Below are 26,371 nucleotides of genomic sequence, written 5' to 3'. Positions count from 1 at the left end.
TCGGAACATGTTCATTATTTCCAACTGGGGGGGGGGGTTCAAAGCAGCTCGGCGTCACGTGGCTAAGCACCAGAGGCCAAGTGATGGCGGCTGGCCTACGGAGTATTACAGCAACGTGCCAATAGTGGTGGAATACTGTAGACCGCGCGCTGAGCACTGCACTACAGCACGGGATGATGCAAGTAATTCATACTGTACGTAGACACAGTAGAGTAGAGCATCTTGCAATACCATGGAACGTGAACCGACTTCAGTACTACAATTTTTCCCGAGACAGCCATCGGGCCACAGGCTGTCCCAGTTGGCCGCAGGCATCGCACATCGGGCCGCCCAGGTAACCGGCCGTCAGCATCTGGGACGTGTCAAGAAACCGTGTTTTCCGTGCGGCATGAAAAGCAATGACATGGGCTCGCGAGTGCCTCGTCATTCATGGCTTCACACCCTGCCAGAAGTAACCATCGCCCTGGACGATTTCGGTGCCCTCTGGCTTTTCCAACCCATGCCAACGTTCCGCGAGCTTGTCCAGCGCATTCTTCCGCGTCCATTCGAGCAGTGCGTCGAAATTCCGGCACTGCTTCACCAGGTTAAAGTCGGCAAACGGCTCCGCGTACGGTCGGTTCGGCTGGTTGATGTGCTCGTAGTGCACCCAGTTGTGGGTGATGATGTCGACGTCGGCGTGGCACATGAGGTTCTGCAGCAGCATGTGGATGCAGTGCTTCTTGTGATGCAGGTGATCCGCCGGCCGCGACGTGCCGTTCAGCCTGCCGTCGCCGCCGTAGTAGTAGTCGAAGTGAATCTCCTTGCGGAGCTCGTTCAGGCAGTGAATCTGGTGAAAGACGTCGACCTGGGCGAGGTACGCGCCGTCGCCGAGGCCCCAGCTCTCCGGTGCCTTGACGCTGAGCCGAGGCGACTTGCCTGATTGCAAAACGGCGGCCTCGTCGACGGTGATGACTTCGAATCCCTCGGCCGAGATGTCATCCCACGCCTTGTCGACCTCGGGAGAGGGGTCGAGCCGATAGATGGACGTGTTGTCGTGAAGTCGCCCGTTGAACCGGACGGCGTGCGGTTCGAGGTTGACGAGATCCAGCAGGGGCGCTGCGTCGTGTTAGCGGCCCGAGCGGTCCTACTTTGCGTCGTCCTTGCTGCTTACAGTAGGATGACGTTTTCTTGAGGTCGCCGTTGAGCGCCTTTTGGTCGTGTCGTGCATCCGCCGCCGCCGGGCATTTTGTGCGGGACACGGTCCAGAGACCCAAGCCAAGGACCGAGAGCAGGAGGACGTTGAGGGCGACGGAGGCACCCAGCATCCAATGGCGTCGTCGTCTCGACGTACCATCTTGACAATGTCCATTTTCCTTTTCCTCCGTGCTGCAATATTCTGCGTGCAACAACGCGCTCCCCTCCCTTTGGTGATGCATGGCTGCGTCGACGTGCACGGGCAAGGGACGGCGGTGACGACGGAGCGACGGCAACTGCACTGTACGCAAGTCCGTGTACGAGCCGGGGCGAGCACGAGTGGATATGGTACGGCGCCGAACTTGGACGATGGTGCCAGCCAGATTCCGTCCGGAGGATGGGAAAGCCTTTTAGGGCACGTCCAGATCGTCTCCTCGGTGCTCGTGTTCATGCTTGATCGTTGCCGTACGGAACAAGCGCGCTCGCAAGTTGGATTTAGGTCGGCGATGGGAGCATTAGCGACGGAGCAAGCACCCGTCGCCACTTGAGCAACAGCCGCGACCAGTCGCCGGTTTGTCGGTATTGCAGGGAGCAGTGATAGCAGCGGGTGGGTTGGCGGATTGCTGACATGGCAAGGCGGAACAGGCCCCCGCAGGGTCGATGAAACCCTGGCTCAGAACGGTATTTAGCACCGTAAAACTATTAATAGTCATGGTGAAAGGGCCGTCTCGGCAAGGACTCGATGGCAGAAGGCCTGAAATGCAGCCTGTTCCGATTCCTCCTGTCAGGCCGTGGGGTGGGAGAACACTGGCAGGGAAGCACTACCTCGTGACGGTGTATGAAGGCCTGAAATGCAGCCTGTTCCGATTCCCTCCTGTGAGGCCACGCGTGGGGTGGGAGAACACTCGTCGCAGGGAAGTACTACCTCGTGACGGTGTATGAAGGCCTGAAATGCAGCCTGTTCCGATTCCCTCCTGTGAGGCCACGCGTGGGGTGGGAGAACACTCGTCGCAGGGAAGTACTACCTCGTGACGGTGTATGAAGGCCTGAAATGCAGCCTGTTCCGATTCCCTCCTGTGAGGCCACGCGTGGGGTGGGAGAACACTCGTCGCAGGGAAGTACCACCTCGTGACGGTGTATGAAGGCCTGAAATGCAGCCTGTTCCGATTCCCTCCTGTCAGGCCGTGGGGTGGGAGAACCCTCGCAGGGAAGCACTACCTCGTGACGGTGTATGCGTAGGTGGGCGGGCGACACTCAACGCAGCTCACGGCGCCCATTGTCATGATTGAGTTGGCGTATCACGACATGTTCTTGATGAGAACGCATCCCCAGAGGTCGGAGCAAGACGAGTCGCTCCCAGAAAAACTGACGATGATGGGACGGGCTCGCCAAAGCAATCGCCGGTGTGAGAGAGGGGCGGACCACGCGTGGCAAATGGAAAATGCAAGAGGAAGCTGTGCAGTAAAACGATGTACGTTGCAAGAGCAGATGCGTCAGCTCGTCGTCACCTGTGCAGTAAAACGATGTACGCTGCAAGCGCAGATGCGTCAGCTCGTCGTCACCTGCTACGAACGAGAGACAAGCTCGTCATCCGAGAGGCCAAAAAAAAATCAAGACGTCAAAAAGGGCAAAAAAATAGTTTGCTTCTCTTTGATTTGCGTGTCATCCTTAGTGCAGGGGCCATGCTACTGTGCGGGTATTAGTGACTGTGACCGGGTTCGAACGCGCGAGCTTCAGCTTACATCTTCTCTGTATCGTTTCAAAAGACCATATGCCCGAAGGCAATGTTTGGCCTTTTATTTTTACCTATATACCCTACCACTTGCTGAGTCAGCGTCCTGGTCTGGTACGCCTTGTTGGTGTGAAGGACCCTCACGTGATACTGCTCCAAACATTCCCTGCGTTGTACTGTAAGTAAGTACCGTAGTTGTACTGTAAGTACTCCGGGCGAGTTCACCTTGCTTGTTCAGCAAGTACTCCGTGCACGCACAAACTTGTACATGTACTTCGTGCCTAAGTAAGTACGTACTGTACAATACCCCATAACAAGACTCAACAACGCTGCTCAGAAATGCTCATGCGATTCGTCCATCGTGAGCCAAGTGCCAGAAGCTACGTTTGAAAATGTAAGCATTACTCAGGAGGGCAGCACCGGGTCGGCAACATTCGGTTCCGTGAGGATGTGCAAGATCAGTTTGATGCCTACAAGTACGCCCAGACGGTGCCATGGTGAACAAGACGCTTCCAGAAAACGGACCTGACTAAGGAATTGCTGACGGACATTGACTCGGGCGGCTGCGACGTAAGTACGTACCCTTGGGAAGTAATGATACAACTACTTAAGTACTTACTGTGCTACGGAGTACATGTACTGTAAGTACTCCATACTGTACAGTACTTTGCTCGGTACTCCGTACTTGTACAGTAATTACTTAAGCACCTATCCGCTGCGTGCAGTGGGTATGCTTAGTGACAAGTGTACGGAGAAATTACATGTACTGCACGGAGTACTGTACTTACTCACACCGACCTGCTGCTGCGCACCAGTGCTGGGTAAGGGGTATTTTGACAGGGTCCAGCGTTCCTAGTGCGTACCTCGCAGGGATCGATGACGAGCTCGCGGCACAAAATTCGACGATGCGATAACGCCATTTTAGCCCCAAAGCACCCAAGCGGAAATGCTAGTCGCCGGGCATTGGCCCCCAGCAATGATTGATCCCAGCGTCGGACAAGGGACGGCCGGCTGCTGGCACGCCATCGTTCAGGGCCTGCCTGTCCTGTCATGGCCAGCGACCGGGTCGCCGCATTCGTGCCGCAGCGAACGCCGCATGTTGAATGTCAGGCAATGTCAGGTACGCGCGCTACGGCTTCATCACAGGCACTCGGAGGCATGCACAAATCGCCAGCGGCTTTCCCTTCACTGCCAGACACCAATATGGACCCAAGAGCAGGAATACGCATGCGCATGTACATGATGTTGACTCCATGTGCCTCCCTCGTTGCTGTCCAGGAGATGGAAGCGAGCTGGGGAGAGGTGGCAATGTTCACACGCTCCATACTGTACTGTAAGTAAGTACTGTAGGTATGTACCGTCACCGTGCACAAGTACAGAGTACAAGAAAAGAGCATTCACTGACAATAATTCCCCAGTAGCGTGAGAGCTGGAGTACACGGAGGAGCTGGCGGCAAGTTGTACTGGGTACCTGCCACCGGCGTGAATTCACTCGGCAAACATTGTACGTATACCTCGCCGGGTACTTGCTCATCCTGGCGCTAGTTTCTCGAACCTAGCCTACCAAGGCAACTATGCGCTTGCGAAATTACCCTGTTCCAGGATCTGGCGTCGTACCGAGTACATGGCCACGCACTGGCTGCTAACGAGGAGGCTACTGTACGGCAATTGGCGGGGATTCCAGTGCCGTCCGCCCCGCCAGAGGCCAAACCTCGTCGGTCCCGCTGCGAGTGTTTGAGGCCGCACCACCACGACAGTCATCATCCATCCATCCCCTTCTGCCGTACGGAGTAATATCCTTTCATTTCTCGCACCCGACGACGAGCGAGACAGGACAGCACGTCATCGCCGCCCCCGTCATCGCACTCGCACGCACACTCGCACCGAGGCTTGCGCGAGCACAAATACTGCCGATACCCGAAACGGATGCGTTCCCTGACCGCCCGGCCGCCTGCCATATCTAGACGTGCCTCCGCGTCACGACACGCAGCATCATGGAGCAAAACGGCGAGGCTCGACGGGCAATCGACCACGAATCATCCTCTCTCTCATCCTCGCACGATGCCGTCGACCCCAGTCCGCTCTTGAACGGCAACCAGGCACCCCTTCGCGACAACTGCGAGCGACGACGGCCGGACGAGGACATCATCCGACGCAAGAAGATGCCGACGGAGCTCGTCACCAAGACGGTCAGCCCCTTTCTCAAGGAACACATTCCCGGCATCTACGCTCCCGTCGGCAAGGGCCACAGGGACGGGGCCGGCACCGACCAGGTCCGCAAGACGGACCCCAACACCAGGTACTGCTATCGCCACCGTCCCGACTCCAAGTGTCGGCGCGCCGCCGACGAAAGCAAGATGGGCTTCATCCAGAGTGTACGCCTCCACCGCTTGTCCTTGTCCTCGCCCTCGCCCTCGCCCCGTCTGTTTGTTTTTTTTTTCCTCTTTTATCTCGCCTTGTCATGCCCTGCCTTGCCCTGCCTTGCCCTGCCTTGCCCTGCCTTGCCCTGCCTTACCTTGCCTTTCTCTGCCTTGCCTTGCCTTTCTCTGCCTTGCCCTGCCTTGCCCTGCCTTGCCCTGCCTTGCCCTGCCTTGCCCTGCCTTGCCCTGCCTTGCCCTGCCTTGCCCTGCCTTGCCTTGCCTTGCCTTGCCTTGCCTTGTCTCCACTCGCCTGGCCGATGCGGTGCTAACATCGCCCTCTCTCGCAGGAGCTCAACAGCCTCCCCGTCGCCGACCAGGAAGCCATCACGCACGTCTGGTCGCTCTTCTCGGCGGCCCCGTCAAAGCACCGCGAGCTGATGCTCCAGGGCATCATCACCCAGTGCTGCTTCCCCCAGCTCTCGACGGTCTCGCGCGAGGTGTCGGAGCAGCTCAAGATCGACTTCCTCGCCGCCCTGCCGCCCGAGCTGTCCTACAAGATCCTCTGCCACCTCGACACCGTCTCGCTCTGCAAGGCCGCGCAGGTCAGCGTCCGCTGGAGGACGCTGGCGGACGACGACGTCGTCTGGCACCGCATGTGCGAGCAGCACATCGACCGCAAGTGCACAAAGTGCGGCTGGGGCTTGCCGCTGCTGGAGAAGAGGAAGCTCGTGGCGTGGAGCCGACACCAGACGGCCCACCACCGGCACGACCAGGCGCGCTACGACGGCGACGACGACACCGCCGCCGGCCGGGACGAGGCGGCGGTCGAGACGGACGACGAGGCGGCGGCGGCGGCGGCGTCGCGCGAGTCGAGCAAGCGGCCGCTGTTCGGCGACGACGACGACGGACCGGCGAAGCGGCCGCGGCTCGACGGAGGGACGCCGCCGCGGTCCCAGCTCGAGGTGGAACGCAAGTTTCGTCCGTGGAAGGACGTCTACCGCGACCGGTACAAGGTCGGCTACAACTGGAAGACGGGCCGGTGCACGACCAAGACGTTCAAGGGCCACGAGAACGGCGTGACGTGCCTGCAGTTTGACGACAACGTGCTCGCGACGGGGTCGTACGACACGACCATCAAGATCTGGAACATCGAGACGGGCGAGGTGATCCGGACGCTGCGCGGGCACACGTCGACGGTGCGCTGCCTGCAGTTTGACGACTCGAAGCTCATCAGCGGGAGCTTCGACAAGACCATCAAGATCTGGAACTGGCAGACGGGCGAGTGCCTGAGCACGCTGCAGTGCCACACCGAGGGCGTCCTCTCGGTCCACTACGACGGCTGCACCCTCGCCTCGGGCTCCATCGACCGGACGGTCAAGATCTTCAACTTTGACACGAAGCAGACGTGGTGCTTCCGCGGCCACACCGACTGGGTGAACCACGTGAGGATCGACTCGCCGTCGCGGACCATCTTCTCGGCCTCGGACGACATGACGGTCAAGCTCTGGGACCTCGACTCGAAGCAGTGCGTCAAGACGTTCCGCGGCCACGTCGGCCAGGTGCAGCAGGTGCTGCTGATGCCGCCCGACTTTGAGCCGGACGAGGTGCCGGCCGAGGAGAGCACGGCGGCCGACGGCGCGTCGGCGCACAGCAGCCGGAGCGCGACGCCGGTGGCGGAGCCGGCGGGGAGGACGGCGGCGGACGCGCGGGCGTCGTTTGGGTCGTGCTTCGCGTCGGACCCGTCGCGGCCGCTGCCGCCGCGGTACATGCTCACGGGCGGGCTCGACAACACGGTGCGGCTGTGGGACGTGGAGACGGGCCGGTGCATCCGCAGCATGTTTGGCCACGTCGAGGGCATCTGGGGGCTCGTCGGCGACACGCTGCGCGTCGTGACGGGGGCCAACGACTCGATGACGAAGATCTGGGAGCCGCGCTCGGGCAAATGCGACCGCAGCTTCACCGGGCACGCGGGGCCGGTGACGTGCGTTGGGCTCAGCGACAGCCGCATGGCGAGCGGCAGCGAGGACGGCGAGGTGCGCCTCTACAGCTTCGAGGGGGAGGTGACGGAGGAGAGGGGGACGCCGTCGTAGGGGGGCGACGACCGAGGACGAGGCGACGACGAGACACCACACGGACGGATGCGACGCACCTTGGCCGCCTTTGCTTGGATATTTCTTGTCCCTTTTTTTGTTCTTTTCTTTGGCTCGAAGCACTGCTCGGCGTTGGGGATACCACAGCACCGCACCCACGAACTGGCTGCTATTTTGACCAGCGTGCGACGCGCCGCCCCCGAAGGGCTTTGCTCGCCGTCGTGTCGTTTTGCTTTTCCCATTCTCCTCTCCCCTGTCACATATCACCACATTTTGTACGTACGCATCCACGCAAGGCGAGTTCGTTGGGGGCAGAGTGTAGCGACGTCTTTTTTTGCCGCGGCACGGACCGGGGTCATTCGTTGGCGTTGGGTTGGCATGATGCCGGAATCGAAGCTACCCTTTGTATTTTCTATGGAGCGAATGCATCTAACTGTCGTGAGCGTGCGTGCCGGGAAAGTAACCATGTCCTCCGTGCCGGGAAAGTAGCCATGTCCTCCATGCCGGGAAAGTAGCCATGTCCTCCACGCAGAGGCAGGGCAGAGTCGGAGTATTTCATTGCCGTTGGCATGACGCTGGAATATAGGGCCAGTCGTTGCCTGTTACCGCCTGCAGGCAATGTTGCGTATGATGGGAACTACGTCCTCCATACAGAGGCAGGGCAGAGTCGGAGTACTTTATAGCCATTGGCATGACGCTGGAATATACGGCCAGTCGTTGCCTGTCACCGCCTGTAGGCAATGTTGCGTATAATGGGAACCACGTCCTCCATATAGAGGCAGGGTCGCGTCAGCACGTCCTCTGTACAGAGGCAGGGCAGAGTCGGCACGTCCTCCCTGCAGAGACAGGGCAGAGTCGTAGTAATTCATTGCCATTGGCATGACGCTTGAATTCCCGCTGGAATATACGGCCAGTCGTTGCCTTTCACCGCCTGCAGGCAATGTCGCGTAGGATGGGAACCACGTCCTACGTGCAAAGGCAGGGTGGTGTCGGGGACCTTGATCGCATCGGTATGATGCTGGAATCTACCGCCGCCATCTATGACTCGTCTTCGATGCCGGACGAGTGATGGGATATGCATCCATCCGTCGTACGCGTAGCTTGCGGGGTGTAGTGATGAACGTGGTCGGCACACAGAGGCAGCGTAGAGTCGGGGGTATCCGTTCTCGTTGGCATGATGCGGGAGTCCACCATAGGAATCTACTGCGAAAATCTACCGCTGGACTCTACCATCAGTCGGATGCACTAGACGGTACTGCCACATGCATCCAGACATTGTCAGAGTTGCTTGCGAAGATTGCCGGTAATCATGTTCTCGATGCAGCGCAGGGTAGATTCGGAGGCATTGGACGGCACCGGAATCGACGGCTGCCATCCACAACGGTCGGATGCACTAGACGGCACTGCCACATGCATCCGGACATTGTCAGAGCAGCTTGCGAGGATTGCCGGTAACCATGCTCTCCATGCAGTGCAGGGTAGGTTCGGAGGCTTTTACCGGCATTGGACGACGCCGGAATCGACGGCTGCCATCCACGACGAGTCCTGCACGCCGGACGAGTGACGGCATATACACGGCCGCGAGATCAGCACTGCCTCGCGCAGCCTGCAGGATCCGTCGCATCGTCGGCCGAGGATCTCGGGTCAGGTGAGTCGGGAACGACGGTGGACGCCGGGCTCGATGGTAGATGCGGGTTCGACGGTAGATGGGCGGGTCCGACGCACGTTTGCCACGCTTTCAGCCTGTCCGTCCAATGTCAGCCAAGGAGCAGCATCCAGGTCCAGGGTCGGGCGTCACGCGGGACCTCGACGCTTCGTCCGTCCGTTGCCTCGGCACGTTGCGGCAAATCACCGGCCGACGAGGATCCGGCGAGGCCTGGCGACGGACGACCGAGGGGGCGGCCGGGATTGGTCGTCGGCCGCTCCCACGGCACGGCCAGGTGACGTAGGCATCTGGCTTTCGCTTCCTAGGTGCAGGTGGCGTTGCATCACGGAGGATCCTGCACTCGGCTCGAGGGATGTAGAAAGCAATGCCGTCAGGGGGGGGGGGTTGGGAGTTGGGGGTGGAACGGAATAATTCGGCTCCGTAGCAGCAGAGCAGGAGTCAGTCCCCCGCAATATCACAAGCTTGCGCGGCGACGTGCGCATGTACAGGCAAGTACCTCCGCGTGTCACAGGCTTCAGGGAGTACATGTCCTATACATGCATACTTGTCGGCACGCAGTCCTCTGTACGAGGAGGTGACAGTACTATGAAGTAAGTACAGGTACAGTACTCCGTGCTCCGTGCAGCTGCAGTAAGTACTTACTTGTACAAGTACTTGCTGTACTCGCACAGCACTCGGTAGGTACTGGATATTATCAGATCACTAGCCTAGTACGGAATAGACCCGAACGAGCGCTTGCGCCTACGGGTACGGAACATGTACTTGTTTGTACTGAAAGCACAGAACATGTACTCACTCCCTCAGCACATGTACACTTAATATTGCGCGCCTTAGTACTTACAGTACAGCACTCCGTACCAGCGCACACAAGTACGCCGTACAGCTTCTGTACTTGCAGCGTCAGTGTACCCTTGGCGAATGGTGCCATTGCGTCACAGCGGGCTAGTTTCGGCGTCGCCGTGACGAGGTACGAAACGGCACAACATGGCACAACATGCGCAAAAGGGGAGCATAGAAGTTGGCAGCCGTAATCAATTCGAACCCTCGCGTAGAAGGATGGAATAGTTGCAACGGCATGGTCAGCGGCGAGGGCAAGAATGATTGGTAGCGGACTCCGTAGAGCAGGCGTCTTGTCTTGCACGGTGCATTCCTTGCTGCGGCACGGGCACTGTGGCTGTGCGTGTACTAGCTGCACTCCGCACTGTACGGCGTTTTGCCAAGGTACTTGGGTATTCGCCGCTCGGAGTTTGCACAAGTACCAATACCTGCACTGCAGCACGGGGTTCTGCGCAAGTACATGCAGTGCGGGTGTCTGTGCAAGTACCTGCAGTCGGGTGTCTGTGCAAGTACCTGCTGCACGGGTTTCTGTGCAAGTACCTGCTGCACGGAGTGCGGTACCGGCATTTCCTGTGCTGAGAACCGTGCTGGCAGTTGCTGTGCCGAGTACGGTGCCAGCATTTTGCTGTGGCGGTATTTACTGTACAGGTTGCTGTGGCAGTATTTCTGTGCAATGCCGTGGCAGTACTTGCTGTGCAGTGCTGTAGCATTGTTTGCTGCGCAGCGCTGTGGCGGTATTTTTACTGTGCAGCGCTGTAGCAGTATTTACCGTGCAGTGCTGCGGCGGTATTTGTTGTGCAGTGCTGTGGCAGTGTTTACTGTACAGAGCACTGAACAAGTAATTGCATGCTGCACTGTCCTCCATGCTCCGCCCGTTTACTGACCAGTGCTGTGGCAGTATTTACTACAACCTACTACCTAGGTACCTATGCGGTGCTGTAGCACCCCTCCTTGTGCAGTGCTGTAGCAGTATTTTTCCTGTGCAGTGCTGCGGCAGGATTTTTACTGTGCACTGCCGTAGTGGTATTTACCGTGTGCTGTAGCAGTATGTACTGTGCGGCGCTGTGGCAGTATTTACTGTGCGGTGCTGTGGCAGTATTTACTGTGTGCTGTAGCAGTATTTACTGTGCAGTGCTGTGGCACATTTACCCTGCAGTGCTGTGGCAGTATTGACTGTATAAGCACTGAACGAGCACCTGCTGCACCTCTATACTCGGCCAGTTTACTGACCAGTGCGGTGGCGGTATTGACTGTATGAGCACTGAACGAGCTGTGGCAGCATTTACTGCACTGAGCACTGAACAAATAAATGCGTGCCGCACTGTCCTCTATACTCCCCCAGTTTACTGACCAGTGCCGTGGCAGTATTGCCTGTATGAGCGCTGAACGAGCACCTACCGCACTGTCCTCGGTACATGCCAGTACGGCCACTGTGGGGGCGGTACGGCGCGCTACTTTGCTGTACTTGCATGTGCCGCACGCGAGTACAGTGCTGTAAGCACTTCCGCCGCGCTAGCCCGGCGAAAACGGGCTTCCCGCTCGCCCGGCGTCTTGGTGGGGTGCCTCTCCCCTCTCCCGGATGGGGAACCCGCCGGACAGACGCGGCGGCGCGAGCCCAATGGCCGAAGCGGAACCATCGTTTGCTCTCCTCTGCCCTCCTTTGCCCTCCCTCGCCTGCGCCTACGAGGCCGCCAGATCCATCGCACGCACCCTCGCCCCGACCTCATGCCTTCCTAGCTTGCTTTTTCGGCTCTTGTCGGACGCTGCGGCGCGCCGCGGCACCTGCGCCGTACCCCCGTGGCGGCTCGAGGTACCGACCGGCGAGGTGTACACGCGGGTACACGTAGGTACCGTCACCGCGCGCGAGCCGCTGCGGGTACCTGTGCTGTACTTGTGTGTACTTGCACCCCCATCGCCCGTTTGGGGCCAAGGGCCAAGGGACGAGAGGGAACCGGCCCCGGCCCCGGATACGGAATCAGATGTCAAGGCCGACGACGAGCTCCCGCGTGACTCGTTTCGATCCCCTTCTCCCTCTTCGCGTCTCCCGACTCTCTCGTCGTCCTTGTTCAACCATCTTCCCGCCTTTGCTCGACCCGTTGCTCGTTTCTGCGCCGCCGTTGTCGCGTTGCCGTTCGGTTGTCGACCGTCGTCCATTCGCACGTGAAAGTCGCCCCCACGACGACGCAACCGACCACTTCCGTCACCGTCCTCGCCCCCTCCGCGGCCAGCGAGCAGGGTGTCGACAGTCTGCATCGCCGGTGGACGCACGACGGAGAGGCATCCGATCAAATACGCGGCCCTCCCCCTCCTCGCGTCGAAGCGGCAAGAAATCGGCCGTCGTCCTCCCTTCCCACCGCAGCCATGCCGCGCGCCAACGATGGCAGCAAGAAACCGCCGACGGCGGCCATCAACCTCATCGGTATGTCCGCCCTCCCCTCCCTCCCTCCGACCGACCTTCGCTGACCGTCTTCTCCCCGCCGCAGCCGGTGGCGGCGCCGGCATGATGGAGGCCCTCGCCTGTCATCCCCTCGGTACGTTCGACTCCTCCGAAGCCCCCCCCCCCCCCCCCCCGAGCCTCCTCGCCGGCTGACGCCCGCCGTCCTAGACACCATCAAGGTCCGCATGCAGCTCTCGCGACGCGCCCGCCAGCCCGGCGCCCCGAAGCGCGGCTTCGTCCGCACCGGCGTCGAAATCGTCAAGCGCGAGACGCCCCTCGGTCTCTACAAGGGCCTCGGCGCCGTCCTCACCGGCATCGTGCCCAAGATGGCCATCCGCTTCACCTCTTTCGAGTGGTACAAGCAGCTGCTCGCCGACAAGTCCACCGGCCTCGTCTCCGGCCGCGCCACCTTCCTCGCCGGCCTCGCCGCCGGCGTCACCGAGGCCGTCGCCGTCGTCACGCCCATGGAGGTCATCAAGATCCGCCTCCAGGCCCAGCATCACTCCATGGCCGACCCCCTCGACATCCCCAAGTACCGCAACGCCGCCCACGCCCTCTACACCGTCGTCCGCGAGGAGGGCTTCGGCGCCCTCTACCGCGGCGTCAGCCTCACCGCCCTGCGCCAGGGCTCCAACCAGGCCGTCAACTTCACCGCCTACGCCTACTTCAAGCAGTGGCTCAAGGACTTCCAGCCCGAGTACGCGTCCACGAACCTGCCGAGCTGGCAGACCACCGTCATCGGTCTCGTCAGCGGAGCCATGGGGCCCCTGAGCAACGCGCCCATCGACACCATCAAGACGCGCCTGCAGAAGACGCCCGCCGAACCGGGCGTGAGCGCGTGGACGAGGATAAGCCGCATCTCGACCGACATGTTCAGGTGAGGAGACGCGTCCCCCCTGCTTCGCCTTCCCGCCCTTCCGCCGAGGCGGCATCGCTGACGAGAACGCTCCGTCGACAGGCAGGAAGGCTTCCACGCCTTCTACAAGGGCATCACCCCGCGCATCATGCGCGTCGCCCCCGGCCAGGCCGTCACCTTTACCGTCTACGAGTTCCTCAAGGAGAAGCTCGAGCGGAGCAACTTTTCCGCCACCGGTGGCAAGTACGAGGAGTAGGGTGGAGGGGGCTGGCCCGTCTCATTGCTGTTTGGCATATTCGTTCAATGCATTTGCACGTCGACCCGATCCGTCCTCCGTCCGTCGTCGTGCCATGGTGCCGTCAAAGCTCCGTCGCCTCACCGCCCGGGTCGCTTCGGCCGGCTGAAGCCCTGTCTGGCCGCCGCCTTGGGGTGCAGGTCGTCGAGCACCATCTGCTCCGTAATCTCGCTCGGCTCCTCGACCTCAAACTTCTTCGCCAGCGTGAGCCCCGCCTCGGTCGCGGCAATCGTCAGCACCGCACGCTTCATGAGCGGGTACATCATCCGCTTCTTGATCGACTTGCTGCCCTCGGCCGCCGGGCACGTGTAGAAGAAGAGCACCGGGCTCTCCTCCCTCCCGTCGTGCGTGTGCGTGAATCGATAAAACGTAAATCGGGGCTCCGTCGACGAGATGGCCCGTGACAGCTCGCCGATCGAAGCCGGCTTCGGCGACTCGGCCACGAGCTCGACCACCTCGGTCTCGCCGTTGATTTTCTGCTCCCGTCAGCGCTGTCGGCAAGCCGAGACTTGCCCCCGGGTTCTGGGGAGACGGACCAGCATCGTCACCAACCGGCCGCCGTCCTGGCCGACGTCCCTCATGGCCGCGATGGCGTCCTCGGCGACGGGCATCGTCAGGCTCTTGCTGAGATGAATCTCCTTTGTTGCCGTTCCCGCCCCCGCCTCCTGCTCCGCTCTCTTGACCTCGCCCAGCGTCCGCTCCACCTTGGTCAGCGGCGCCTCGAGCTGGTTGTGGGCGTCGAGCTTCTTGAAGCCGGCCTCGCTCAGCTCCTCCGTCGTCGTCGTGAAGATGGTCTCCCGAAAGTGCTCCGTCCCCAGCTCGCGCGCCAGCGTCAGCCGCGTCGAGGCGAACAGCATCTTTTGCCGCACCGGAGCCGCGTCCGGCACGTAGGTGACGGCGACGAACCGCGGCGCCGTGTCGTACCGACGGATGATCATGTACAGGGCCGCGTTGGGCTTGAGATGCTCCTGGATGCTCGGCAGGTTATCGACAAAAGAAGACGACTTGGCCGGCAGCGTCGCCACGGGCACCAGGGCCTCGCGCTCGATGGTGATGACGAGGGCAAAGTCGCTCGTCGACGACAAGAGCGAGTTGAATTGAGCTTGGAGCTCCTCCGAAGCTGTCTCGGGTCAGCATGGCCGATCCAGCCGGCCGAGCAGGACGCACCCGAGATTCCGGACTGCATGGTGACCGATTTGTTCCTGTTGAAGTCGATGCAGTGCCGTTTGAAATGGGTTGGCAAGACGGAGAGCTCCCACAGCTAGAAGCTGCACACGTACGTTACCCCGCCATGGCGGAATGTTTTGACTGAGGCATCACCTCCCTACCCTACACCTCGGCTTCATGGTGTGCCTCAGGCAATTATCACCATGAGGATTTGAGTTTTTATTCTTATTTTTTACTTATTTATTTTTATCTTTTGCCTGCCGCATGTTGAATATCTGCGGACAGAGAAAGAAAAGAAGCTGTCGCAAGGGCCCCTGAAGCTCATCGAGCGGCACCAAGTATGTGACAGGCAGCATAATGGTGTTCAACAGCTTCCATATTGGCGAAATCTCATAATCTCAAGCCTCACCCCACATCACCACATCACCACATCACGTCCGTTTGGTGTCGGAACAAGTCAAGGGCACATTTCTCTTCAAATGTGATGCGACAGATTAAAAACCAATGCTCCACCACTCGGCTCATGCCGTGAAAAAAACACAGAGCCCTGTCACGTACATGGGCATGAAACGGCTGTTGCCGGTGAATCCATGTGCAACGTCGACCAAGCACATCATCTCGTCGCCAATTAGCAGCCCTACAACGATGCTCATCCTCTACTCGGCCCGTCCTCCAGCAATAACGTAGAGTCCAAAAAAATCTCCCCCAACGAGATATCAGCTGCTTGCATGTCGTCTCGACTCCTACATCATCACCGCCGCGACCAAGGCCAGCCCCCCGATGGTCGTAAAGAGCGGGACATGGCTGTGGGTCGACTCGGAGCCGGGCACCTGTGAGGGAGCTGGTGGCTGGACTTGAGGTTCCAAGCCATCGGGCGCCTTGGGCCACAGCGTCGTCTCGGGAGGGATCGAATCCGACTCAATCGAGGTGCAGTTGCCTCCGGCCGATGTGTCGTCGTTGGCGCTCTGGGACGGCGTGTCGGGGCTGCAGGAGGGTGCCGAAGACGAGGCCGCGTGTCGGGGATGGGTAGATGGATGTGGATGCACACGAGTCTTGGTCTTGGGCTTGTCTGTGACAACCGTCTCCGGCGTTGGCAAGGTGGGCGCTCCGTAGGACGGAGGCTCCGCAGGTTGGCCTGGACTTTTCGGCGATGGCGTGAGGGACTTTGATGGTCTGGTCGTGGACGCCTCCGCCTCCGAACAGGGAGTCTCGGGGCATTCACTCGACTTCGAAGCCGGTGGAAAGGATGGCAGCGCGGGAGCGGATGGGAGAGCCGAGTGGGCCGGGAACGCCGTTGGCACGCCCGGAGCTGGCCCGAGCGGCGAGGCTGGCGATGCCGCCTGGGAGGTTGCCAGCGACGCCGGGCGCTCCGAGCAAGTCGAGTATGCAGCAGAAGGAAATGAGAGGGAAAGGGATTTTACCGTGTTCGTGGTGACAGGCCTGGGCACTTGCGTTGCGGAGCCAGTTCGTCCATAGACATTACCGATACCAGGGCCCTCGTCAGGACGCGCGCCGCCACAGGCTCCCAGAGCCGCGTTGCCCATGCAGGGGTGGTCACAAACGCTCTCGTCGATTATCGTGATGGAGTTTGCATCGTCACCGCAGCGGCAGGAGCTGGAGCGGTCAGTCATGGGCCGGCAAGGGCTCGGGCGGGTGGACCAACTCGGGGAAGATGGCGGCAAGCAGATGGCCCTGGCAGGCTCTCTGGCAAGTCTCCGGGGTCAGGCCGTTGGAGAACGTCATGGGCTTGCCGAAGCAAGTCAGATCGACCTTGGAGCAACCGAGATACGTGAACGAAGGGACGTGGTGAACCATCTGGGCGAGGATACCGGTGACGCCTAGAATGGCCATGACGAGGACAACAACCATCGTGACGGGCGTTGATGCGTGGGTGCCTGGATGGGAGTCCAAGGGGAGGATCTGACGTATGCCCGCACAAGAAGATATGAATGAGGAGTGAGGATGAGGAGCAGAAAAGGAAAAGCAGAGGGACGCAAAGAGAAGAAGAAAATGGGCATCAACGATGGCAGAGGCTATTTGGCAAGTGTTGGCGAGGCGCCTTCCCTCATTGCACGCTCACTCACACCACCACGTCCAATGGTTCAAAACGGCAAGAACGACAAGCTCACGAGTTATCCAAGCATTTTTCGCAAAGGAACCCTATATAACAGTCATGCTCAGGGTAAGGAGTCTGCCTCACGGAGAATGAAGAGACAAGTAGGGGGCAAGAACAAGCTCGGTATGCTTCTAGGTCGGGCGTGCTGTCGCGACGACACTGGACAGACCTTGGACGGTGGCACTACGGATGGTGCCGACGTCAGCGCAGCCGCATGTTCTCTTCATGTCTGGATTGACAGGGGGATTGACGGGGCCGGGGACACATGGTCGATCGAAACGCATGTGCTTGAATCTCTATTAAAACCTCAAACCATGAAGGTGCTCATGGTGGTGCCGCTGGGGAGAATTTCCGGTCCCAGAGTGTCGGGAGAGTCATTCACCGAAGCGTGCAGAATACTCTGCAAGTATCACAAGTACTTGCGCATACAGTACTTGCACATACAGTACTTGCACATACAGTACTTGCACGCAATACACCAAGTATATTACTCCGAAAAGGCACGGTGGGGTACCTACTGCAGTAGGGAGTATTAAAAGTGTATTTTGTATTTACTTACGTACCAACAGAGTAGAGTACTTGAATTACTTGCTTATTGCCTGTAAGTTGCAAGTACTCCGCAAGTACGTTGTAATAATGGAGCGTTGTTGTATTTACTTGCGCCGTATGACAACACCTAAGTAGGTCTTACTTACTGTTAGGAACAGGTGCTGTACAGTAATACTGTACCGAATAATACTGTACCGAATACTGTACCGTAAGTAAGTGTACTCTGTAAGTGCAAGCACAAGTACTATAAGTGCAAGCACAAGTACTATAAGTGCAAGCACAAGTACTGTAATTACAAGCACTGTACAAAGTAAGTATTAATACTCTGTATTTACCAGACCTGTATAATAATTAGTTGCTGTCAATGCTGGTAGGCCTTCTGCGCTCCAACCATCCACTCGCCCAGCACGTGACACTCTCTTGGGCGGCCCACTCAACCCACCCCCGCTGCGGACCAATGGCGGCAAGCTTGCCGGGGAGCCCTGACCCACCCGAGGGCACGAAAACCCCAATTGGCAAAATTCCCAAAACTTGGCGACTCTCCTCCAGACGACCGACCATCATCACGTCGAGCAACCACCGTCAAGATGAGCGCCCAGAACAAGATCGCCGCCAACAGCCCCTCGAGGCAGAACCCCTCCGAGCTGGAGCAGAACATTGCCCAGGCTCTGTACGATCTCGAGACCAACACGGCCGACCTCAAGGTTGCCCTGCGACCTCTGCAGTTCGTCTCGGCTCGCGAGGTGAGAGCGAGCGACGTGAACCAGCGTTAGGACCGCCCGAAACGAATCCTGTCCCAATCTGTGCGACGGCGACGGCGCCCCTCGATGCGGAGATTCGAGAGAATTGTCCCCTCCGAGAGTCGGCCGGGGCGCCGAAGCCGAGACCACTGACTTGCGCGGCAGGACGGGAAGCGGTCCAGGCGTCGTCCTGGAGCTCGCATGCTGACTTGTGGTCTCGGCGTAGATCGAAGTTGGCCACGGCAAGAAGGCTATCGTCATCTTTGTCCCCGTCCCGTCCCTGCAGGGCTTCCACCGCGTCCAGCAGCGGTACGTTTGAACCCCCTCCCCCGCTCGCTCGAGCGGCGCGCGAGGCTTCGTCGGCTGACCGAGATGTGCAGCCTCACCCGTGAGCTCGAGAAGAAGTTCTCGGACCGCCACGTCCTGATCCTCGCCTCGCGCCGCATCCTGCCCCGCCCCAAGCGCTCGGCCCGCTCGCGCAACACGCAGAAGCAGAAGCGCCCCCGCTCCCGCACGCTGACGGCCGTCCACGACGCCATCCTCGCCGACCTCACCTACCCCGTCGAGATTGTCGGCAAGCGCATCCGCACCAAGGAGGACGGCAGCAAGACGCTCAAGGTCGTCCTCGACGAGAAGGAGCGCGGCGGCGTCGACTACAGGCTCGACACCTACTCCGAGGTCTACCGCCGCCTGACGGGCCGCAACGTCAACTTTGAGTTCCCTCAGGCTGCCGCCGAGTACTAGGCGTTCCACATGGCATCGGGGGCTGGCGTGCATGAGTTGGGTCCAAAAACGGGTCGGCGTTGCTGTTTGTAGCTTGCTAATGACACGAGCTGCTTGCTGATTTTCACTCATGCCACATCTGGGTATCTTGCCGATTGCATCTTTCCGATCCGTCTCCACCGTCCGCCGTCCACACCTACCGTACTTGCACTCACCGTACTTGCACTCACCAGACACTTGCTTGCTGCGAGGGTGTGCCCGGCGACGCTTACTCGTGACTGATGCGACCGACGCCGAGGACGCACCAGTAGGCCAGTTCCCTCCTCTCCCGCGCGTCCTTGTCCTTGGTCACGTCGTGCTGGGCGTCGGCCTCCCACTCTATGCGCACAAACATGGGTATCTCGAGAATGTCCTCGCCCGCCTTGACCGGGCTGCGGTCCACGACGCCGCCGCTCCCCGCCGTCCGGTTATCGGGCCGCAGCGACGGCGGCACGACCTCGAGCACGATGCTCACCCAGTTGCGGCCGCGCTCCCAGATCTTGCCCGCCTCGGCGGCGGCGGCGGGCGTCGCGTCGTCTCCCTTGCGGGTCGTCCTGTCCCTGCCGTCGTCGCGGAGGGCGTCGTCCCACATGTCCGTGTTGGCGTCGACGTCGAACTGCGGGCAGAGGATGGTGACCCTGCTGGAGAAGCGTCCGGGCGTGGCGTTGGGCGTCGCCAGCGTGACCTTGATGGCCTCGAACAGCGGGTTCGTAAAGGTCAAGACGTACTGGTGCGGCCTGCAGGGCGCGAGGGCGGCCTCGTCGGCGCGGGCCGGCCGGGAGGTGATGGGCACGACGGCGGCGGTCGGGACCATGGGCCGGATGGCGACGGTCGGGATGTACGACTTGGCGACGAGCCGGATGCGGAAGCGCGTCGACGTGACCTTGCTCTCGGGCTTGGAGATGATGTGGCGGCAGACGGAGCATCGCTTGGACCGCTTGGTGCGGAGCAGGCAGGGGATGGGCCGCAGCTGGTCCTGGAAGCGGACGGGTTCGGGCTGGGCCTCGCGCTGCTCGCGCGAGCTGGTCGCGTGCCAGCCGTCGCGCGTCAGCTTCCCGACGAGCGGCGAGTCGTCGAGCTGGGCGAGCTTCAGGCCCTCGTCGGTCGAGAGGGCCTCGCGGAAGACGTCGGGGCGGCGCGGGTGCGGGCGGCCGGCGTGGCCGCGGCCCGTGTAGAGCGACATGATGCGCGAGAGGGCCGCGGGCGAGGAGAAGCCGGCGGCGTCGTGCAGGGAGACGGCGCCGAGGCCGGCCGAGGCCTCGGCCATCTGCCGGGCGTAAAAGGCCTTGAGGCTCGCGAACTGCAGGTCGCCGTCGACGAGCTCGTCCGGCAGCGGGGGCTCGTCGGGGTTGTCCTTGCGGCGCTTCTCGCGATCGCGGGCCGTGATCTTGGCGCGGCCGCCGTTGCCGAGGCGCGCGAGCTGAGCGTGGATGCCGCCGGGGCGATCGAGCTCGATGCCGGTCTCGCGCGAGGACCAGTTGCAGTGGGTGCAGAAGAGGGCGCAGGGCGCGGCGCCGGCCTCGGCCTCGCCGTCGTCGGCGGCCCGGGGCGTCACGGCGCTCGTCTGGAGGGGCCCGATGCAGACGGGACACTGGTAGCAGCTGCGAGTGCACCTGCGGAGAGGACGGGTGAGCTCCCGGGCGGCGCGTGCTCGGGGGCGGCCGGGGCGGCTCGCTTGCTTACCGGTTCCCCTCGCCGCGGATGTTGCTGCTGGGAACCTCGAAGAGGCAGTTGGGGCAGAAGTAGGTCACCGTCTCCTCCTTGACGCAGCGCGGGCAGCGGATCTGCTGGCAGTCCTCGCAGTAGAGGAGGTACTCGAGGGGGAAGAGGCTGTAGTTGGCACGCGGCGCGCGGGGATCAAAGGTGCGCTCGTCGGCATCGTCGGCATCGTCGAGCGAGGCATCGCTGCCGTCGGCGGCGGAGCGGTCCGAGCAGGGGCACTGGATGTAGGTGTAGGGGGGCGAGGGCGTCATGGCTTCATTTTGCAGGTTGGGAGTGTGGGCGTTTGCCGTCGTCACGAACGAGAGGGGTGAGCTCGGGTGACTAAGCGGACTTGGTGCTGTGATATTATTACGTAATAATTCACGAAATATGGGTGCTGGTGCACCTCTACCTCCATGTACTTTGAGTAAGTACACTTGTAGTGGTAAGCACATGTAAATGTACACGGAGTACAAGTACAGCAAGTACGGCAAGTACGGCAAATACAGCAAGTACGGCAAGTACAGAAAGCACGGCAGGTACGGCAAGTACAGCAAGTAATTACAGCGAGTACAGCAAATACAGCGAGTACAGCGAGCACAGCAAATACAGCGAGTACAGCGAGTACAGCGAGTACAGCAAGCACAGCAAGCACAGCAAGCACAGCAAGCAAGTACAGCAAGTACAGCAAGAGAGGACAGCAAATACATGCACAGCAAGTACAGCAAATACATGTACAGCAAGTGCAGCAAGTACATGACGCTGCGGCGGCTGGCGACGTGCAAAATAGGTACGGAGTAGGGAGTATTATTCATACGGAGTATTACAGTAATGAATTGTGCTTGCGGACAGAATACATTACTTGCAAGTATCAGTACCTACAGTACAGTAATATTATATGAGCAGTGCCCCGTACGGTTCTAGCACATACTTTGGGCTGCACAGGCGCAAAAGAGGTACGGAGTACGGATTACGGAGTATTATTCATTATTATTCATACGGAGTATTACTGATTTGTACTTGCGGACAGAATACAGTACATTACTTGCAAGTGTCAGTACCTACAGTACAGTATTATTATATGAGCAGTGCTCCGTACGTCCTAGCACATGCTTTGGACTGCACAGAACAATAATGCAGGACGAGGATTATTCGTTGAATTGATGCTCCGATGGGAATAATTCCACGCCCAGCAACCTATTCCCACAGTGCAATGCATCTGTGATTACCTCATGTACACCGCTGCTTTGTCGCCTTGGGAGGGAGATGTGTCTGATGGAGAGGTGGAGAGACGCACCCGAATAATAGCACTTGCATGTACATTCTGTACGGAGTGACCTCGCTTCAGCACACTGGTCATCTGCAGAATCTACCAGGACGACGACTGTACTCTGCACCGCAGGTAGATGTATGCCGCACTTGCGTTTGCCATGCTCTCGGTGCATGTACTTGCAGGTCGTGTACGGAGTACGGAGTACGCGCAGGGCACTTTGCATGCATGCACGCGCAAGCATGGCTGGAATCGGCTGCACTGTCGGTGCCATGGCAGCCGCTGGAACTGGTAGTTCAGTGTCCGTCCTCGGCACTCCCTGCCCAGCTGTAGGGGGTCAATGCAAGTACAGTTCATGTACTGCAAGTAGGTGTGCAGTGCGTGTACTTGATCCATGCACTTACTCTACTCCGTACTTAAGTCGGACCCCCCCAAGATGGGCACCCCCCAAGATGGGCACCCCATTTAGCACCTTTATCCACATCAACCTACGATATTACAACCGCGTTTTCTCGTGCATTTTAACTACAATTAATTAAAAAAGCTATATACGGCTTTCTCAATGGCTAGGCTACCTACCTATTCCGAAGAAACGGTCCAGTTAGCTCTCTACGCTATTCGAAACGGACTATTGCAAATCCAGGCTGCCCGACAGTATGGAATTCCGCGCGCTACGCTCTAACATCGATTACGCGGCCGCCTTCCAATAAAAGATGCAAAAGAGATATCGCAAAGGCTCTTAAATAATTAAGAAAAGCACCTACGCAATTGGGTCCTTGCCCAAAGCGCGTTAGGGCTACCGCCGTTACATTATTAACTAAAGGTCTTTGCCGCCCGGATCCTCGTTGCTGGAGGAGACCTTAAACCTCTCGGTAAGAACTGGATTGCCGGCTTTTTGCGTCGTAACCCAGAAGTTAGTACCGTACGAGGCAAGTCTATCGAATGCGCCCGTTTAAATAGTACTACTATCCCTTGGATCCAGTCCTGGTTTAATTTACTAAGGCTACCAGTACTGCAGGCTATCTTACCCTAACACCGATGGAATATGGACGAAATAGGGATCCTAGAAGGCCTCGGCAGCAACGGTCTTATACTAGGGAGCTTAGAGAAGAAGATACAGCTGAAAAAACGGCTTAGATCGCATTGTTGGACTATAATTGTAGAGTGCGTCTCTGCAACGGGCTAGGCCCTAATGCCGCTGGTCCTTTTTAAGGGTAAAGACCTTTAACACTAATGGTTTCCGGAGAAATTGGCCTATTTGGATTAATAGCGCTTTACAGCAACCGATAAGGGCTGGACTAGCGATGCAATTGCATTAAAGTAGCTAAAAGAGGTCTTTATCCCCGGGACGAAGGTATCGAAAACAAATAAACAGCTACTTATTGTTGATAGGTACGGAAGCCATACGATAGATAATTTTATGTACGAATGCTTCGATAATAGTATCTTCCTACTATTCCTACCGGCACACGCCTTATACGTCCTCTAGCCTCTCGACGTATTGTGTTTTTTACCTATTAAGGCTGCCTACCGCCGGGCTATTAAAGCTATTGTATTTTTAGCTGGTAGTAACGATATAACGCTAATCGGTAAGGCTACCTTTTTGCAATGCTATTACAAGGCCCATACGGAAGGTCTTACGGAACGGAATATTAAGGGAGGCTGGAAGGGATCTAGGTTGTAGCCCGTTAATATAGTAAAGCCTCTAATGAGCCGCCTTCTATTACAGACCGACCCCCCAGCCGTTCTAGAAGCCGAGGCCCTACAAAGGCAGCTTAAGGAGGAATCCGATCTATTCCGAACACCCTATAGATTATATAACGTTAAAGTCCTTATTGCAAAGGTATACGCGCCCGGCCAAGTTAATCGGGCTGCTAGGCGGCTGTTTTGGAAGATTGGCCGGGGCCTTAATGCCCAAAACACTACCCTTGCAGAGGCCTAGGCTAAAATCGCTTAATTGGAATATTAAATCTATCGACTTAAGCCTCTAAAGAAGCAAAAAGTAGCCCAAGATCCTAACGAGCGCTTCGCACAGATTGAACAGATCGTTGAGACTCGAGTAAGACTACAACGGGTGCTAGATCCGGCCCCAATAGCCGCCTTAACGTCTAGTTACGAATTTAAGAGCCTTTGCTTTGAATGGCAGCTTGAATAAATACTCTAGATATTTTATTTTAATATTGCAGTACTGAAAATGCTGCTTTTTTCGGCTTTAAAGTCTGCCGCCTTGTCGTCGTGAGGGGTGCCCATCTTGGGGGGTGCCCATCTTGGGGGGGTCCGACTTACAACACTTGCCTACTATTAGTAAGTAGATGTACCCCGTACTCCGTACTGTAACCCAATGCATACAGGCGTCCGCAAGCGACCAGACAAGGCCAAAAGTCCGTTTGTGAAGCCATCGCCAAGCAGATGCCGCTTTGCCACGAAACAGCCCCATGGAGTCGAATGTGGTCGCTGTCAATCATTCCACCCGAGGATACCGCACAATCGCTCGGAGATGGCAGCCCGTTGACAACGCTTGGGAGACTACCCTGCATTGCTCGCGTTCCGACTCGTGACGTCGAGATGTGCGAGGAGTGAGCGGAACAAGGGTGCCTCTTGCGTATTAATTGTTTGATCAAGAATGTGAAGGGTGCTCGTGACTACAAGTTTGCGCGCGCAGGGGCTGTATTACTTGCAATAAAATCCACTGTAGACGGAAAAGTTACGGAGTACTCCGTACTTGTGCTCGGTATTTCCATGCATACACACTGTAAAGTGCAATCCTGTCGTGCACGGCGAATCACTCGGCGCACACTTCTGTAGGTATACTGCACGCCACGCCTGCACAACGTACCGATGCTGTAAAATCCGGCATCACAAGTACGGCGTGCCTTTGCCAGTCATGGACGCCTCGGCATGGACACTTGCAAGTGTACAGGCAAGTGGAAGCAAGCAATTCGGAGTAGGCACACCACACATGCAATTACATGCACCGACACGAATACAGTACTGTCCAGCCAGCAATGGAGTACATGTGCTGAGACTACAGCATGGCACATGCCCGTCTGGTTGGTACGCATGAGTGCAAGTATGGCCGTGGACATGTATTCCGCACTGCGCATGTATGTACTCCGTACTCCGTACATGCCGACTAATACATTGTACGCAGCACACATATACTGGGGTGGCAAAAGTGTCGATTCACTTTATAGTGGTAGCGCAACCAAAACTGAATCGTCACTTGTGTCCACTGACTGTACCATAGGTGCGAGTAACAGCATGCCTATAACCTACCTAGTACCTACCAACCTAGGTACTAGGTACCTAGTATCTAGTACCACGCCCATGTGCTGTAGGTGCACGTCCAAGGGTACTAGCAGGTTGGTAGTGACCAGGTGCCGTAGTATGCTGGTAGAGCTGTGCTCGTACTTTCGTAGTCCACATGCATGGTTTTCAGGTGCGTTGGTCGGTACAGTGGGGGCGGCAAAAGTGCCGATGCAATGTGCAGTCATCACGTTGCGCTGAATCGTCACTTGACAAGAGGGCACTCGTGATACGTATCATACAGGCACCCATACTGCACCGCACCGTACCACCTGCAGGTGCATGTAACAGGTACTTACCTGCTAAGTAACCAGCTGGGGAAAATGGCCTGTGAGCCCACTTTGCCGAGCGATGACGGAGCGCACTCGCGGCTGCGTCTCGTTTACTGGCGTCGACCCGGTACGAACACGAACCATCCGCCTCACGCCCTCCACAATGCGACCATCGGAGTGGTTGAAGATTCGTGCACGGCACCATTGATTTCATCCCCGAGACGGCGCATCGCCGGCACCCCCAAGTGCATGCGCACGCAGAGCTCCAAGACGGATGGAGAGCTCTGACGAGCAAAGCCACGAGGCTGCCGAGAGGGGAGAGGCGGATTGGAGGGACGCTGGATACGGGAAATGGTTCTCGTATCGGAGCATGCAAGACGCGTCCCCGAGACGTCCGCGATCGCTCCTGACGGCCGTTTGGCACTTGCTCTCGTACAGATCCGGCCCGATGACGATGAATGCTCATTCACCTGCGATGCGGTGTGCTCGAGCAAGTACGGAGAACAGAGCGCTGGCATCGTGGATGCAGGCCTTGCTGACGCTAGGTTAGTCCCTAGGTGCTAGGTTCTACCAGGTACTCCGTACAGTAGTAGGTGTAGACTGCCGTCCTAGCACGTACTGTAGGCACGGTAGTAGGTGTCACTGCCGTCCTAGCACGTACTGTAGGTACAGTAGTAGGTGTGCGCTGCCGTCCCAGCACGTAGGTGCAGTAGTAGGTGTACGCTGCCGTCCTGCAGTGCTTGACAAAAGTGACGATTCAGTTTTGGTGGCGCCGCTCCTACAAATTGAATCGACAATTTTGCCACCCCACCGTAGCACGAGCCCAGCAGATTACATGCACTTGCGGTGCGGCAAGCCTTCATCATCCGCTACTAGGTACACCTTCAAGCGCTAGAATGCTTGTGCAAGTAGTCCAAGAGTACGGAGTACAGGTAGGTGGTAATACGGAGTGCAGAGTGCTGCAAGTGCGGCATATGTACTCCGTACTTGGTGCCATCATGTACTCCGTATTGGGCGTCGTTGGTGTGCCGTAGTTCAGGCA

At 58.5% G+C, this 26,371-nt stretch overlaps 8 protein-coding genes across 8 annotated transcripts; 4 read left to right on the top strand and 4 right to left on the bottom strand.

The window, feature by feature from the left end:
* Positions 1-427: 427 nt before the first annotated feature.
* Positions 428-1,415, bottom strand: DCS_03493 (uncharacterized protein; the record flags this gene model as incomplete). Its single annotated transcript, XM_040800812.1, has 2 exons — positions 428-1,095; positions 1,151-1,415. The coding sequence occupies 2 exons, from the start codon at positions 1,413-1,415 to the stop codon at positions 428-430; spliced, it is 933 nt and encodes a 310-aa protein (XP_040655845.1).
* Positions 1,416-4,899: 3,484 nt separating this feature from the next.
* Positions 4,900-7,355, top strand: DCS_03492 (sulfur controller-2; the record flags this gene model as incomplete). Its single annotated transcript, XM_040800811.1, has 2 exons — positions 4,900-5,280; positions 5,613-7,355. 2 exons carry the CDS (start codon positions 4,900-4,902, stop codon positions 7,353-7,355), a joined length of 2,124 nt encoding a protein of 707 aa, XP_040655844.1.
* Positions 7,356-9,109: 1,754 nt separating this feature from the next.
* DCS_03491 (uncharacterized protein) lies at positions 9,110-9,304 on the top strand (the record flags this gene model as incomplete). The annotated part of the gene is made up of 1 exon (XM_040800810.1): positions 9,110-9,304. One exon carries the CDS (start codon positions 9,110-9,112, stop codon positions 9,302-9,304), a length of 195 nt encoding a protein of 64 aa, XP_040655843.1.
* A 2,915-nt stretch (positions 9,305-12,219) lies between these two features.
* Positions 12,220-13,407, top strand: DCS_03490 (uncharacterized protein; the record flags this gene model as incomplete). Its single annotated transcript, XM_040800809.1, has 4 exons — positions 12,220-12,277; positions 12,342-12,389; positions 12,464-13,172; positions 13,254-13,407. The coding sequence occupies 4 exons, from the start codon at positions 12,220-12,222 to the stop codon at positions 13,405-13,407; spliced, it is 969 nt and encodes a 322-aa protein (XP_040655842.1).
* A 119-nt stretch (positions 13,408-13,526) lies between these two features.
* On the bottom strand, positions 13,527-14,632 carry DCS_03489 (Twinfilin; the record flags this gene model as incomplete). Its single annotated transcript, XM_040800808.1, has 3 exons — positions 13,527-13,922; positions 13,983-14,566; positions 14,614-14,632. The coding sequence occupies 3 exons, from the start codon at positions 14,630-14,632 to the stop codon at positions 13,527-13,529; spliced, it is 999 nt and encodes a 332-aa protein (XP_040655841.1).
* A 724-nt stretch (positions 14,633-15,356) lies between these two features.
* On the bottom strand, positions 15,357-16,482 carry DCS_03488 (uncharacterized protein; the record flags this gene model as incomplete). The annotated part of the gene is made up of 2 exons (XM_040800807.1): positions 15,357-16,227; positions 16,277-16,482. The coding sequence occupies 2 exons, from the start codon at positions 16,480-16,482 to the stop codon at positions 15,357-15,359; spliced, it is 1,077 nt and encodes a 358-aa protein (XP_040655840.1).
* Positions 16,483-17,865: 1,383 nt separating this feature from the next.
* DCS_03487 (40S ribosomal protein S7) lies at positions 17,866-18,762 on the top strand (the record flags this gene model as incomplete). The annotated part of the gene is made up of 3 exons (XM_040800806.1): positions 17,866-18,021; positions 18,245-18,327; positions 18,399-18,762. 3 exons carry the CDS (start codon positions 17,866-17,868, stop codon positions 18,760-18,762), a joined length of 603 nt encoding a protein of 200 aa, XP_040655839.1.
* Positions 18,763-19,009: 247 nt separating this feature from the next.
* On the bottom strand, positions 19,010-20,753 carry DCS_03486 (dynactin subunit; the record flags this gene model as incomplete). Its single annotated transcript, XM_040800805.1, has 2 exons — positions 19,010-20,393; positions 20,464-20,753. The coding sequence occupies 2 exons, from the start codon at positions 20,751-20,753 to the stop codon at positions 19,010-19,012; spliced, it is 1,674 nt and encodes a 557-aa protein (XP_040655838.1).
* Positions 20,754-26,371: the final 5,618 nt, after the last annotated feature.

The sequence above is a fragment of the Drechmeria coniospora genome, chromosome 02, assembly GCF_001625195.1.
Source record: "Drechmeria coniospora strain ARSEF 6962 chromosome 02, whole genome shotgun sequence".
Lineage (NCBI taxonomy): Eukaryota > Fungi > Ascomycota > Sordariomycetes > Hypocreales > Ophiocordycipitaceae > Drechmeria > Drechmeria coniospora.
The sequence above is the reverse complement of the archived record's forward strand: the minus strand, read 5'-3'. Positions and strand labels throughout refer to the sequence as shown.